At 42.1% G+C, this 16998-nt stretch overlaps 1 protein-coding gene across 5 annotated transcripts in view; it reads right to left on the reverse strand.

Annotated features, from left to right (window-relative positions):
* unc13c (unc-13 homolog C (C. elegans)) overlaps positions 1-16998 on the reverse strand; it is a 110548-nt gene that overhangs the window by 40451 nt on the left and 53099 nt on the right. For all 5 annotated transcript variants that reach the window (XM_019866709.1, XM_019866708.1, XM_019866707.1 and 2 more), the window contains 3 exons: positions 9512-9601; positions 7359-7487; positions 545-678 (listed from right to left, as the gene is read on the reverse strand). In XM_019866709.1, the coding sequence (XP_019722268.1) occupies positions 545-678; positions 7359-7487; positions 9512-9601 (353 nt within the window). The remainder of the gene's footprint in view (positions 1-544; positions 679-7358; positions 7488-9511; positions 9602-16998) is intronic.

A 16998-nucleotide genomic window follows, 5' to 3' on the forward strand; every position in this document is an offset into this window, starting at 1 on the left:
TTGCGCGTGAGCTGGAACCGATCACCGTTGCCTTTTGGCATGAAGTGAAATAACACCAACCAACTGCAGGGCCCGTACAGTATCATCAAACAACCACTTCCATTGTCGCATTGACATCTAGGAACAATTTAGACTAATCTTCAATTATCATGCCCGTTTTCATATTGTGTTTTTCTTGCACATTATGTTTCTTTACTTGTATAAATAATGATCATGTCAGTAATAGTCGACACAATAGATTTATTTTCCAAAGTAAAAGTATTGTGAATCAACAAAAAGATAAGTCTGCTTATCATGAGGATAACCACTGATGAGAAGCTGAAAATTCCAGGGATTTGGACAATTTAAAATTAAACTCTGTCTCAAAACCATGAATAGATGATCAAACGTGATTAGCGATTAATTGTTTCAACTCTTCTCCATTTTGTTTCAGTTGTTTCAAGACAATTAAAAAATAATAATAATTTCTACACAGTCGACTAAAATAAACAATTTATTGATTTGTCTGACCGTACCTAATTAATGAGTGTTTTATAGTACATACTGGTTGATGACGGGCGTGTAGGCTGTCCGGTCCTCGTCGATGACTGACACCATGAGGGTGATGAGTTTTGGCCAAAAGTCCAGGTTCTTGATGGATGGTCCCTGCTCCTCACGTGGGATGTCCTGCTTCCGGCTCTGTCGAGAAGTAATTCACGAAACGTTAGGCCACATCACTAAGTTGGATGATGAAAGGAATTTTTCAACAGGAATAACAAAAGTGATGCGTTAATAGGAAGCGTGAGAAAAAAAGATCTTGTCAAATACTAAAAACTCACAAATGTATTTACATTTGTTGGGGTGTAACAAATTGTATATTGGCGTTTGGATTTTTCGATTGGGAACTGAAGCCGTGTCAGTTTTTCAGGCATGGCAGCAGAATCATTGATGGTGCATTTCTACATGTAAATTCCAAGTAATGATGACAATGACAAATAATATTTCCCATACCCTCCCAAGAAGATACTTTTCTCCATTTGTTAATGCAAATGGTGGCCCATTGGAAAACGGTGAATTTGCTTCAAATCTGTGGTTGAATAATTTAGTGGGAATGATCTAACAACCTTTAGCGCATTGACTTTGGTGCAGCACACAGAGGAGGCGTTGTTAGTGAGGGAGCTTGCGAATTGAAATTACAACATGTATCCATCCATTCCTCAGCATCCAATAGCTGCCATCAATGATTAACGTTGTGTTTTAGGTGCTGAATCAAAAAGATTCCATCGCGTGTTTTGCAGTGCCGAGGAGGGCAAGAGAGTTTAATCTCACCCCAACAAGGATGCAAATGATGATCGTGCTACACTCAATTCTGAGTTGCCTCGATTTAATCACATGGCTTTGGGACCGCTACAGTAATGAAAAGGGATTACGTCATTCGGATCGCAGCTTCTTCTGAATACTTCTCATTTGCGTTTTCGGCTCGATGTGTTGAAACTACAATTCTTCATCCATGAGGTATTTTTGTAGAAACATGGCACAGAATGCTAATGAGACTCCGAGGAATTCTTTTCATTTGTAAAAACAAATCTGTATAAGTCTCATTTAAATTCACCCCGTTAAGGGACAACGGTTACTACAGTGGACAGCTTATCGTGTTATCAGGTTACACGGTGCATGAAAGGGTTGAGTTCCCTTAAAATCTTTTCCAAACTAACCAACTTGGGAAATTCCAAGTGCGTTTCTACATTTAAGCACTAAGACGACAAGTAATTGCAGCGATGGGAATTGTGGTTGAGGTTTGTGACTAAATTCATGTTCAGTTGGAAACATGAATAATGAAAAGAACATCCCTGCAGGGTTAAGTCAGTCATGGGAAATCCTCTCGGTACAAGTGCAAAAATGAAGGACGCATTTTCAAGGTTGGCTCCATTGGCTGCATCACGCATATGTTCAAACTCCCTTTGCTCATTTGTATTCGTCTCAGGTCACTATAAGCACATTGTTGCATGCGATTAAGTAGCACGCTGCTGCTTGTGTATTTATTTTTTTATACAGTCTCTGACCCGCCAATGGGCTCTAATCTTACTTGCACAAAGAGCGGAAGACAGTACGGGAATATTGGATTGCACCTTAGAACCGCGACTTACTATGACTTGCTTGAGACAGTAGCAGAAAGATTTGATAGCAGCACATCGCTCTCCCAGAAGCTAGCGACTGCTTTATATTTATTGTCTGTTGCTCTCAGCTCCCGATGTGTAGGCAACAGCATTTGCATGCAACTGGCTCTCTATGACCCCCCCCCCTCCCCGCCCCAATCAATTCTCACAACTCAGCTCCAAATTAGAGAAGAGATACTGAGGAATGCTCTCTGGGAATGTGGTTGATTACTGAGAGACAGCACAGACGTGTTTGAAGGGGAGCCAGCATAGCTGACATTAGAATATCGCCAGTGTCCTGCGATTGGCTGGTGGCCAACCCAGGGTGTGATGCCATTTTGTTCTTGTGTGGCCAGGAAACTTTCTTCAGTTTGATTTTAACGTCACAACTACTTCCTTTTCCGAGTGTCCTCTCCATCTGGTGGTTAGTCTGTACTTTTTGGGGTTTTGTTTTTGTTTTTTTTAAATGTCCTATATCTTGTCTTAGACATTTTCTATGTGCTGTATGTAGTCTGGTGATCCCGAGTTTGCCAAGATTTTGTGTTTTCAATCAGCTCCCCACTGACTTTTTCTTCCAGTGTTTTTTTTGGGGGGGCTGGGGGGGGGGGGATTTTAAATAAAGCCCTCCAACACCAACGCCGTCCCGCTTTTGAATGTTTTGGGATGCATTCTAGTTTGCTTGTCTTCCACATTCCCTTCTCCATAACCCCACCTTACAATTACATTCCCCCCAAAGGAACAGTGTGGGATTTTGATTAGGTTTTTTTTCCGATTGACTGAAAAAAGTTGGGTTTCACATGAAAAGATATGAGACAATAAATCAACAATTCAGATCCCACTCTGAGGTATTTACATCTGGATTACATCAACATCAAATGTGTACATGAGCAAAAAGTACATGAGGTGTGCCAGAAATTCAAAGTAAAAGTTTGCCCCTAAAGTAATCGCCCAATAGCCTATTGCACTATCCCAGTCTTCTCTGTCATGGCTTCATGCACTCCGGGAAAGATTCATCCGGGATCCTTCTTAGCTCTGCAGCTATGTCTTTAAAACGGGTCCCTTTATGACTATCTTGAGCTTTGGAAAGAGCAAAAATTTCAAATGATGACAGATCAGGTGAGGACCTCAGCAAATTTTGTTGAGCCCCCAGTGTGCAAAAGGATAAGCGAGCATGCACGCAGGTGCAGTGAACAGAGACGAATAGGTGGAGTAGTTTACAGTTTGAGATGGGACACGCTCTGCAGGTGACATTAAAAACCAATGCCGTGCCGAGTATTTTTCACAAGCCAGAGGTCAGAGCTCAGCTGATCTGCCCGTGGGAAGATCTGTGCCTCCTCTCAAATCTTTGCTCGCGGCGCTGGCGGCATCATTTCCAAAAAGTCCGTGTTTGTAAATTAAGCCGCTGAGTCACCGGACCAAAGCAGCAATCTTTTGATTATGAGTGCAAGGCAGCAAATTTTAATTGCAGAATTGTCCATGAATGTGTGGCTTGTAAGTGAGCACCATGTCGCTGATTCACTCATTCTCCAAAGTGTATTTTGTGGCATCAAAAGAGGATTCGATGCTGCATCTTTCAGATTAAAAGGGGAATCTAACTGGCTAGACTTATTTTATGGTGTTGGTGAATAAAAGCTGAATTGTTGATCCTGTTTTCACCAGTCTAGAGAAAAAAAATGAAACATTTAGTCGCATTGTTCCAACATTTGTGGAGGAGGGTGTAGTTCCTCCTCTTGCAAAAGTTCTGCAAGCTCCACAGTGGATGAGCCGCATTTGTTTTTTTTTTTCCTCCATTTACCATGACTGATCTTTTACTGTGAGGATTCTAGAATTCGTTAAGCTGAGGTCCCCCCAAAAAAAACGCCCCGACTTATTTCATGCCCGGGCGGAAGCGGCGAGCTCGGTTGTCATGTTACGCAAGATGTCCTGTTGTGTCAGGGCTACATCTCGGCCTGCCTTGTAACGAGACGGGGCTCTCAAATGAGTTGTAACCACGGCGACAGCGAGGGTAGCTCGTGTCTGTGACCACAATAATTTATGGTCACAGCGAGGTTAGCTTTGGGGCAAAATCTTTTCCCCCCCCTCCTTCTTCTGCATCGAGAAGCTGTCTACATTGAAACAAGCGCAAAAAGATGTAATTAGCAAATGTGCCAATCTCACCGGAGTGGTAATTGCCTGCAACACCTCTGGCTGTTTCAACAGAAGGAAAGCTTAATATTCTACTTTTGAGGCGGATTGCCTCCGATTATAGCCTAAAACTGACATTATCTTCTGTGGTGTGGCAGTCATAAAATTCGGAAAGAGTTGCCTGATAATCCACCCAGACGTGGCCAATGAATGAGAACGCCTGGAAATCCTTAATGCAGCAGAGCCATGCTGTTTCCAGAGTGTCTGTTGCCTCATTTAAGAGCCTCCAGGTGGTCCCGGCAAGCCAGCAATATTCATGAAGACTTTAAAAGGTGGTTATTTTTGCATATTGCATAAACAGTGCCTGTTGCTTTGCCTTCGGCTCTTTGAAAACGTTTTATTGCAGATTGAGGGTGACAAATAATGTGATAACTGTGGCGTAAGAGAAAGGTTGCCATTTGTGGTAATAGGAGCTGTCAAATAAGAAGTCAAATTGAAGTATACATTTATTTCAGTTCATTATTACAGTGGAGCATCCAGTCAGGACAGTCGCAAATTTTGGGGGTCCACTCCTGTTTCTGTTTTTCTTGTGTGGCGTTTGCATGTTTGCCCTGTCCTTTTGTTGTTGGGGTTTTTTTTCTTGGTGTGCCTCTTCCAACATTCTAGAGTCTTCCCATTTAGGTACTTTGAGGAATCCAAATTGCTCATCGATGTGAATGTTTTTTTTTTTTGTTTTTTTTGTGCACTGTATGTATGCCCTGCCATGGATTGCCAACCAGTCCAGGGTGGACCCTGCCTCTTGCCAAAGTCAGAGGGCACAGCCTGAATCATCATCATGATCATCAGCAAAATAATAATTCCTGCTTGGGCCCTCATAAAGTAAAGCACATCTGCGAAATTAATCCTTTAGCTGCTAACATAGGTGAAGTCTTGCACTGTTCAATTTTGGTGACGTCCAAATTGGGACCACTTATCGGGTGTTCGATGGTGGCGGTATAACAGCCATCGCTTTTTGGAGGTAAACCAGCCTAAGGGGCGATTAGTTATGTACAGATTGCTCCAAAGCGGACTGATATTATTGAAATTGGATACCAGTTTCCTTTTCATTGGAAAAAAAATTGCATAAAATGATCTTGTTAGTGAAAAAAAAATGTACCTTCTCGATGCTATAGGTCCTTTAAGGATTAGTCATCTAATGAGTCTTTGCGACGAATCTGCCTACCTACATCATCATATCTTAAAGTGGTACTTCAGGATTAATGGTGATTGCATGAGGGCGCCTTTACGAGCATACAGTGTGCTGCTGTTCCTATAACCCAAACAATCACGACCACGCAAGGGCGTTCATGCGTGTATCTAACCCAACGAATGCAATTACGTTGCCACAAATATTGTTTGCAAACTATAGTCTGTTCGTCAATGGCATGCATGATTTGTTTGCTTCAATCTGCATTCATTATTAGGTTAGTGAATTATTGCTTTATCTGCAAATGCTTTTGCCACAAACGGATTTCTGCTCTTTAAGCAGTAGCCAGTTGTGATCATTTTTCTTTGCCCCTTTTTACAGACAAACGTTGAATTGAGAGATGTGGTTTATCTGTGTTTCAGCTCCCAATTCCAGTTTTTCATTTCATCTCTAAATTACATTTTTTTTTATTACAATAATAGACAGTGTACAGCATAATACAATGTTTGGCGAATAAATGGGATATAGCTTGGCCAGGCAGGGCTGGGTCTGAATCCACTTTGAATAATAAATATCTGGAAGTACCGTAATTGTACGTGTGTATGTAAGTAATGTATTACTGTAATGTAAAATTCCTTTGAGGATCAACGCAGTGTCAACCTAATCTAATATAAGCAATTTCACTGTTACTTTATTGCTTTCATTATAACAGTGTAATTTGTTAGTTTACCCTTGACATTAAATAAATTAGAACGTACAGTTGTGTGTGGCTCAAGAGTGAATGAATCAATATTTGGGCAACATAAAATGTAATTGACGCAAGTAAAAAGGTATATCTTTCGAACATACACTGCTTTCAAGGGTACATATTATGTAAATCGACTTCTTTGTAATCGCTTGCATACAAATAGCTGGTTCTCTGGAGTGCTTACCCACCCGTAAAATTTGGCATGACAGTTTCTTTTTTGGGGAACTGACGTCTTCAGAGAAAGCTGTTTGGATTGTGACGCTATTGTCATAATTACACTCATTCAAATATTACTTCCCTCTCACTGAGTTTGAGCACCCGCAATTTGGCAGCGACCTGAGCAAACCTGTGACATTCGGTTGGTCTTAGTTGTGGAAAGTTTGCACTCCCATCGGCACACCTTGAATCTGTGTGTGCGGGTGAGTAGTGGTTCATTTGCTCGCGACAGGATAGGCCACCAAAGCCAGCTGCTTTAAACAGGGCTGTGATATATATATAAGTGTGCTGTGATATTTGATCCTTGGAGTATTTTAACCAAAGCCTGAAGCAGAAATATTATGAAGACACCTGGGAACAGTTTTACTCTGTCGGAAAATAGCATGTTTAATTTAAATAAAACTTGCTGTTCATTCAAGCATTTAAAAACCGAGGTTTGGAAAGTCTTCATACTGGCCTGAGTTTTCTCAGAATTAAAACAAAAAATTGTCACGTTGATTTATTGCAGCGATTTGTTGATTTGAGGAATAAAACAATACAGACTACAGAGCTCTTTATGTGCAATTTATCCATCCATTCTCTTTTGTGCTTGTAATCATTAGAGTCATGGATGAGCTGGAGCTCATCCCAGTTGACTTTGGACAAGAGGCCGGACTGGTCCCCGGTCAGTTTCAGGACACACAGACAAATGACCACTCTTGCCTATGGGCAGCTTTGAGTCTTCAATGAGCCTATAACATTCATATTGGGAGGGAGCCGGCGCACACGAAGAAAACCCATTGCCAGAATGGAGAGAACTCGCAAACTCCGCAAAGGAAGGCCGAGCTTCTATCTGTACCCCCGAATCTCGGAACTCTGAGGCAGAAGTGCCAGCCCCTGGGCCAACATGTTGCCCTGGTTCAGTGAAATAAAGATGACCTATGTACATGGCAACTTTGCCACAGCTTACCTGGTCCAGCAGCTGATTGTACAGCTCGTGACAGTTATCGAAAATGTATTTGTACGTAGAATCCAGGCAAGCTTTCACACAGTCCTTAACCACCTGGCTCGCTCTGGGCGGACTCTGGAGCTCTTGGACCTATACGTGCACAAAAACACACACAAACGCACACACCCATTAATGTAAGTGAAGAAACACACTCTTGTGAAGATCCAAGCCCTTTGCGAGAGTTAATCGAATTACCTGCATCTCTTGGCCGCCAATAGGGATAAACCAATCAAATCACTTGATGGTCAATACTGCATTGCGAGGCAACACTTGACAAAAATTTGCTAAACTCGGGCCCTTTTGTCATCCATTTTACTGATACACCATTTACAATATTGCATCCAGTCTGTGAACACATATAACTGAATGCGTTTTCAAAGAAAGTTGCTCTTCCAACCCATTTAGATCAATTAGATAACAGGGCCTCTGCCGATCCGAAGAGGGAAGACATGAGTTTATCTTTGTGTTCCAGCACATTTGTAGTTTTTGTAATCCCTTGATGGACTAGCGTTTTAAAATGTGTTCTGCTTGCTGTCCGTGTATAATTCCCACAAATTATTAATGTTCTTTTCCGCTGGCCTTTTTAGTTGTTCGCTGTCAAACTGTTGATACAAATGCATTTGGACACCTCATTTTATTAGGATGCTGCTGAAAACCTGCTTCTGTGCTCGTGTTTTTGGGAGACCACACGTTGAAACCGAATGAACTGCGCTTTTTTGGCTGTCCTCTAAAAATAAAAACATCACATTTTATGACAATAATAAAATAATAAGTTCCGTTTGAGTTTGATTCACGTGAGTGCCGTTGCAGTTTAAAGACTTATTGTCACCAAAAAAAAAAAAAAAAAAAAATCAAATGGAATCTTAATGGGGTGTAAAGGTCAAGTGAGAGATGTAACGTAGTAAAATGCAGTTCAACCTTCCCTGCAAACTCTCAATTTGCTTGCTTTGTATGATATCACCTTCCATGTTTGGACCGTGTGGTTATGTATGACCTCCTGGTGGAAAAAGGCAACCCACTTACATCCATTATGCATAATACAATTGACGCGCGGCGTTAAAGTGTGTCTCCGCAGTACATCTTAAAAGAGGATCGCGCACGTGTCGGAATTCTCGGCGTGGTCGTGACGCGCAGAGCAAAAGCTGCGGTGACCCAAAGTGACACTTTTCATTCCATCGCTCACAGATGCCATCTTAGCTATGCTTCTGTGCTTCAGCATTCAAGCACCGCCACCACCAAGTGGGAGCCGAATGGACCTTTTGAGACACATGCTGTTGAAGAGAGATGGGGCGTGAGGAAACAAAGCAAGGAAGCATTTTCAATACAGAAGCTTGACTGTAGAGGATCCATTGTATAAGCCTCCAGTCAAGGACTTGGTGGGAACAGAGACATGCATCATTTGATTTTGAATGGTCAACAGTGTTGAGAAGAGCTAGGGGTGGGGAAAATTGAATTTTCATTTGACAAAAATCAATGGGGGTTTGTGTTTACAATGAAATGTTTGGAGGATTCCATGGTCGTGAGCAGTATTGTGGTTCAGTAAGTCGAGGTTTTGCACTAAAACATTACATGTGACACCATATGAGAAAAATTAGCTACCGTTGTGCTCATCATCATCCATCTTTATGTTTCCATTGATTCGTTTTAAATGAATTACCATACTCCATCCCCGCCCCTCCACATATACCACCCCGAGTGATTGATGCAGGTAGTCAAGGCCAAGACCACATGTGTGGAGACCGGCTAAGACTTTCAGGTCATGTCAAGGCCAAGAGTACTCTGTGGCATTCAGGCTACGTCAAGACCAAGGCGAAGGAAATGTGAGACGGAGGGCAGCTGAAATAGTGACGACTTTGTCTTACTTTAATCACAAAGATACTTAGTCATTGTGAAATCGAGACGTGTCTAGTTGAAGGGTGTATGAATGGCAGTGGGTCACTACGGCGGTTAATTATACCTATTGTCATTTCGTGGAAGAGTATTTCATTGTTCTGCCTGTCACTGTACGTCACTGGATTGATAGATGAACTTAGAAATAATTTTCAGACCAATTAAGTGAAAGTGGCTAATTTCCAGGCATATTAGTTGGGTATCACTGCACAAGAGATTGGTACCTTCATCCTGAAAAAGGTGATGCTGGTCAGAAGATCCACGGTAGACTTCAGATCTTGGAGACGCTCTTGGTTTCCAGCAGGGAAATTGTCCTGGATGGGGGAGAAAAACAACCTGACTTTCAACAGCCATCCCCACCTCAATATCATTCAGGCCCGAAATATGAAAATGGATGACAGATTAACGCCCAGCAGTCATAACTGAATGAGTGTCTGTCCAATCGTTTAGCAGACTAGGGAGGTCTCCTCTGATGAAAACTTTGATTTCACCGCCATGAAGCCATCAGGCAGTGCACGGGAGCGTAACGGGGAGCTTTTAAATCCCTCGCAGCATTCTGGCACACTTACATTATCTCTTCCCTCTCTCACTCGCTTTGCACTAATACCATTTTTTCCCCCAGTTTCCTATATAATAATAATAAATGCTCTTGCGATGAGAGTTCCCTATATCCTCCGCTACCTTTTAAATCAACGCACAGTACGAGTTGGAGCAAAACTCTCAGCCGAAGCCTGCAGGCTTTACTGCAAAAACGGATCTGACGTCCAGCTCGTGGATCAAGCCCTATCTGTCATGTTTCGGTTTGTGACCAACAGGTGGCACTGTAGGGCTCTCCCTGCAGCTGCACACCTGTTGGTCGTTATGTCGTTATTGCTTTAAAAGGACTCCCGGCACGACCACTCGGTGTCAGGTCATTGTTTGGTTGTTGTACCTGTCGTGTTTGTTTGCTGCTGTCATGTTTGTTCCGGTCATGTTTCAGTTATAGATAGTTTTTGCTTCAGTCATGGTTTTTGGTTTGCTACTTTGGATTCTTTTTGTTTTCAGGACTTTGTTTGGTTTAGGATTTAGTTTTCTCTGTGTTTTTCTCAATACAATTCGTCAAGTTCACTCTGCTCCTCCCTCGTGCGTGCTTTTTGGGGTCCACCACCACCTCGCAGCGTGACACTATCGGCACATTATGGACTGTTCAAACAGGGTGATACACTAGCCAAAATTGTGTTTTCCAAAAATAACACAGATTGGCCTTTTGAAAAATCCTGTTATGTTGTTCCTTTAAAATGGAATGCTATCCCTTTTTCTTTTGTCTTTATAACCAGGTTTTCCAGATACTAACTGTGTTGAAGGCTCCTTCTTGCTTATCGTCTTTGGTTATATCGCTGGTAACATGTAGCCACCGAGCATTGTGACATAAGAGCAAGGGCGAAGACATCTGACACAATTCAGATATTTTGGGTTGACATTTGATATTGACATTTGATGAGGTTTGCTGCAGAGCTGCCTCGACAGCTACAAAATCCGACTTTTTGTTATTATTTATTTATATACATTTTTAAAACCATGCCGTTGTAAGTTACCATAACTCATTTTTTACTCCATAGGGGCAAAGAGAAATGTTCAGAAAGACATGCATTAGTGTGGACTTAAATATCTTGTTATTCTTATTATTTTACACATACAATGACTCTCAAACACGATCCTCCAGTCCCTTGCACATTTCTTTTAATATGTATCCTTCAAGTCCAGGCATATAAAATAATAGCCTCTTGGCTATTGCATTGTTGCAGCACTGGTCTCATTCACCACAAGGCTCTATCTCCCTGCTGACACCGATATTCCCCTGACAATCAGCGCGCATCCACACAGCCTTTGCACACAATTCAAGTCATGAGTCCTTTGGAGACGTGGACTTGAGACGCTACAGAGTAGCCTTGGATGTTGACATCTTGGCATCGCTCTTGAAATAACCATGCTGGGACAGCCGGCAGCAACGCATGCATTGTATTTAATAATCCTAGAATGTTTTTTCCTAAAATGCTGTGCGGTTCAATTCTGTGCTTTATTATGTTTCTTTTGGGACCCCTTTATAGCTGAAATGGGGTGATTCACGAGAAGGGGTGTTGTACTTTGCATGTACAGTAGCTGTGTTGAAATCCTTCTGAGACAAATATCAGAGTTTTATTCCACCTTAGAAACAAGATAAGAGCGGTAAGAGGTGCAAAATAGCATTCATTTAGCCCAATAATTTCTCCCAAACCGTTAATGAAACCATTAATGGCGGATGTTAATCGATGCACATATGTAATAGATCATGTTGCCCCGGGGCCAGTGTAATACTGTGGCTCAGTAGCTATCCCTATCTCATGGCAAAACACAATTTTGAATTCAAATTCTGTAACATCACAAGAAACAGAAACATATGGAAAGACCTGAGTTCATCGCACATCAAAGTAGTCACTTTTTGTGACTTTTATGGTGTCGCTTATCGCTGTAATTTATGAGCATTGTTTTTTTTAACTTCATTTTGTTACTTGTTCGACTGTCAAGAATGTCAAATTGTTGACCAGTGACCACATGTTTTAGGATGTCACCAGTTTCACCTGAGACATAATAATTTCATTTTCATTATTTCCTACGGGAACGATTGTTCATAAATCTGAACTCAACAGCTTGGCTTTGACCTTACAGCCTCCACAACTACCGAATTTAAGAGACACTCGTGGATTAGATACTCAGTTTAAAGCATGTTCGTTTTAGGTCTGAAATTAGCAGAGCATGATATACATAACATTCTGATGCTTTTTTTTTGTTTGTTTGTTTTGTTTTGTTTTGGACAGGCTGATGGAGCAATTTTGTGCTGGCTGGTGTGCTCGCCTCTCTCTGAGTACTAGTGTGTTGTGACTCCATGCATCCATGTCACTACTTTGGATTATTTAGGATGTCAAAGGCATATCAAATTCCGCAGCAACCAGCCAGAGATCTAAACATGTTTTGTTCTCTAAACCCAAGTATAGAGGTGATTTCTTATCACCTCTCCGGTGTCATACAGTATTCAGTATTATAAACTATGACACAGTGGCAAACTACGTTAATCTCTTCAACAGTGTCATCTTAATCCCTATCGGTAGAATAATGGGTTTAAAATCCTGGTACAAAAATGTGTAATCTCATCAGAGGTGAAATTAGTTGGCAACAAGAATGTGTGCTTCACTGTATTTGCAAATTCATCTTGGACTTAAAACATTCTTCTTTCTGCACCGCAAAGGATGGATTTCTCTCCTGTCATGATGGACAGAAAAATAAAATTCCGCCGCGCTCAAAAGACAAAGACATATTCCTGCCTGGAGGATAGCTGCGTGCATTTAATAAAATATGTCTTGAATTCATAGTAGTTTTTTCCTGACCTGAAGTCGACATGATGTACAATTTGTAACAAGTCCGGATGCTGGTGCGTGTCAGAAAAGCAAAGTGCATCTAGCCGCCTCCGTCTAAATAATGCACCATTAAGTGAAAACACATTTTTTGTTGCTGCAAACATTTTACCAAGACTCAACAGTCGGTACAGAACATCTGTCATTGCAAAGTTTATAAAGGCTAATGTACATTATGAAATGTGTGCCGATTGCCCAATTTGACCACATACGAGCAGATAAAAAGTGACGATGAATTCTTGATCAACACACGTCCCTATCTGTATCAAAATGGCTCAGGTTTTTCTTGGTTCGTGTTTCATCGCTCGACCAAGTTTTGTGAATGAGCTTTGAGGTGCTTGAATAACCCCGAATAACAAAATAACACTCACTGATTGACTGACCAAACCACACCTGACCCATATACGCTCACCAACTGCCCAACAGGAATATGTCCCTATTACATTACGCCGATGGTCGAATGCCGACATATCATTTTAATCGGTGAAAAACAATTCTGCATGGCCAGCCCACTCACAAGACGTCGGCCTTGCATGTACGTATAAAACGTCTTGGGCATTCAAGTTCAGCTCATGAATAATGAGAGCAAGCTAAAGTATTGCGTTTATATTTTAGTTCCCGATATTATGTGTTTTTATTTCTGAAAGCAACTTCTAAGGTGAGACCAAGAGTGGTGCCCTACCTCACATCTCTGTAATGGGTTTAGTTTAGCATTATTATATTTGTGCAAGTGAAGTTGTTTGTAGCGTTTATAAAACCACTGCACCAACCAAGCAAACCATGTTTATTTTATTTTTTTCCTTCATGACTCTTATACAGCACTCACTCAAATTTAAGGGCACAACTCCCAATGGGCTTTTGCTGAACAGCATGACTTTAGATCAACGTGTCCAAACAACAAGCAGCCTACTAGAGAACCTTGCAGATCCCACAAGGGACACCATGTGGGTACCCAAGATGTCACCGTACATTAGGCCTGTTTGGTCGACATTGACTCAAGGCCTCTTGTTTTATAAATGCAAACTCGATCACCCACGGAATGTCATTCGGGGAGCGGAGAGAAATTCACAGGGTGAGCCAGGTGGGAATTGTATTCCTTTCCAATTGTGGCCGACCGGCTCGGCTCAGAGAGAATGAAAGCGAGAATTGAATAGTGCATGTGACTTGTGTGTGCGTGGGTGAGAGGCACACCACAGGGTGGTGTTGGCAGGTAATATTCTTTGATTCTGTTGTGTGTGAACATCACTGCCAAGAAGCAGGGCCACGGCAAAATAAAAGCTGCAGTCATTCAGTCACGTTACTCAAAACACACATGCACACAGCACGCCTGCTTTTCAATCCACCCCTGTCATCTCTCCGTCCAATCCCGTCACCTCTCATCCCATCCTTGCGTTTTATATCGGTCCCCGCGTTGTTCCGCTTGTTGCTCCGGCATCAGCTGCCATCAAAGTGCTTACCCACTCGCGAATCAACACACCGCGAGTGGGTTGGTGTCGGTTCACTGCGTGGCGCCACCGGCTGGACATAGGTTTTGTATCCGAGTGAGGTACTCAGGTGCACACACACAAAGAGGGGAGGAGGAAAAAAAAGAGCAATGGGGTGAAAGGGCATGATGTACCTGCATGTGGGCGCATGTGTATGGATGTGTGTGAGGGTGTGTGTGTTGGAGCTAACGAGATTACCGCTCATGGGATTGTTCTAGAGGCTTATGTACTAAATGTCAGGAATTCAATCAGCCTGAGTAGAGGAGTGCAGCACCTTTGGCGGACCGACGTGCCCTCCCAACTCCAACTATCGGAGATGAAATTCTATTTGCTAGGATCCGTTTACTTTTCATTCTGCCCTGTTTCAGAGGCTAGTCAGATCGAAATCAAATGTTGGAGCTTTCAGTCTTGGCTAGGAAAGTAAGCATTTATGTTGCTGTGCTTCTCTTAAAGATAATAACGAATAAAGCTGAAAATTAATCATGGGACCAACATTAGGCATCTCTGTAGAGTTATCAGGGAACATAAGTCATATTCTTGCTTTGATAATCGACGATGTTTTTTTTTTTTTTTTTTTGGAAGATCTGACAAGAACTGTAACACCGCAGTCGTCATGGTTTGGCTATCGCTCATAAAGTCAGTGTCGCTCCTGTTCCCTGTTACGCCGATGGCCCAACGTCAACAGTACATCATTTATCAGTGAAAGACGATTCAGCACCAGCTTTGTTTTTTTCCTCCTTGTTTGAAAGCGCTGATCACAAATGACTACAGTCATCAAAATGGCTTGGATTAGACTAGACCGTGTTTGGCGACCTGTAAGTGGGTATGTCAGAAGTATGGAGGGGATAATCGGTAAACCTCACACGTGTACAAGCCGGGCATGAAACAACATAATTTAAGCATGAACGAGACAATCAGGCCTTAAATCACTAACTTCAAGATACTTGAGGTTCCTCCCTAGACCTGGAGGTCCCCTGGTCGTTAAAAGATTTGAACATTGCCAAGAGTAGAGAAGTGACAATGATCACGCTATCAATTTGACCTATGATCTTATCTACAACCCAATCTCGAGTAGTATATCAATCGAAAAATCAATACAGCTCTCGCTTTGGCAAAGAATGATATATCCGGAAAAGTTTCAAGAAGATTTGTTGGACCTGTGGCGTTGCTGCCAAGAAAACCTTCGGGGATGCGAGGCCAAGTCCTAATTGCGATGGCATGACTGTACTGCGCACGAATGTAGTTTATTGCGCAAACAGATGCGCACATCGATGCGTAGGAACACCCTGTGAGGTAAATAACACACCTCGCTAGTTCTGCCTGGAGGTTATAAAACATGAGTGGCACAGCGCCTGCGCTCGTCATAAAGCACACGGCGTGTCGCTAACAGCTCGAGTGGAAAATCCTCCACATACAGTCGAACATCTGTGCTCAGGAGAAAATGTTGGAAAGTCACCAAACTGCTGACCATGAAGAGTTCATCTATGTCGCTAAAACAGCCAATTGATGTTGGACAGAATCCTCCGGAGGAAAATGTCACAGCCACTTTTCATTTTGCACTGTCCTTTTTCCATGGAGGAACTGTACGCTACGTAGCATGCATCCTCGCTCGGCCATTGGAGGTCGCCAATGACCTTGCTTGTTCACCTGATATGCAAGGGTCTCATAACCTTGTTGTTGCGTTTTTTTGTTTTCTTTCCAGCTAAGTTCCAGTAGACACTCCACAATGTTGTGTGTGTTCATGTTTATGCTCCAGGGACCTATGCTACTTATTTTTTCCCCCCTTAGTTCTTACCAGTTTCACTCGACACAAATTGTGCAATCATATCTACCAGTAATATGATTTAAAATAAATGTTTTCCCATGAATACACACCTCTCACATCTGGAATTGAGTTAATAAACAGATCACACTACACAGAGTGCATTGGAAATATACAACAGCGTTTGCCAACATTTTATGCTGGTGCTGTTCTACCTAATTGGACCAGCAGGCTCACTTACATTCTTTTCTGGACTCAGTTATGTTGTCTGTCGATAATTTGCCAAAAACGAATCTTGTAATTCATCATTCGTTAGATGATTTTTCAAATGAATCCCTTCCGGCTTTTGTTTTCTTTCAATGTGATTACACGCTGCTATGAAGGTTAGTTTGTCTGTGCTTTGACTGACTTTATTATAATGGGACCTGGAGGGAGGGGGGTTTAAGGTGACCTTGATTCTGTCTCATTACACACATATCCACATTGATGTTTACAGAGGGTTCCTGATGGTTTACAGAACTTATTGCATAGCATATGAATCAAATTGGCTACCCCACTGACTTTTTGGGTGGTTCTAACTACGTCCACCACTAGGGGCACTGCACTGTAATACATTTAGTGGGGGCAGAATAAATGTCATAAATAACCGTGAAAAGGACACACATCATCACTTTTACCCTCGTTACGTCCAAAGGCTTGTACGCAGGTGCATCCACTGCTGTCCGCGTACAGGCAGTTGCCCTAATACACGCTGTGATTACGCAACTATAAAAGCTATCAAACGGATCGCATCAATTCAAGGCTACAAATCTCGAACGACTTGCCAGAAATTAATAGTTGATAAATGACCGTCAAAAAAAGATAAGCGGCCCACACACCGCTTGTGAAATAACTGACCAACATGGCTTGTATGTGAATCAGACAGGGTTTTAGTACGGAGTAAGAACATTTGTTTTTTGTTTTTTTTACAGGTTAGCATTTATTAGTGAATGAGGCCCACTGTTACAAAGAAGAAAAAAAAAAAGACGTCAAGTGGC

This window comes from Hippocampus comes, unplaced genomic scaffold (assembly GCF_001891065.2).
Source record: "Hippocampus comes isolate QL1 unplaced genomic scaffold, H_comes_QL1_v1.1 scaffold82, whole genome shotgun sequence".
Taxonomy (NCBI): domain Eukaryota; kingdom Metazoa; phylum Chordata; class Actinopteri; order Syngnathiformes; family Syngnathidae; genus Hippocampus; species Hippocampus comes.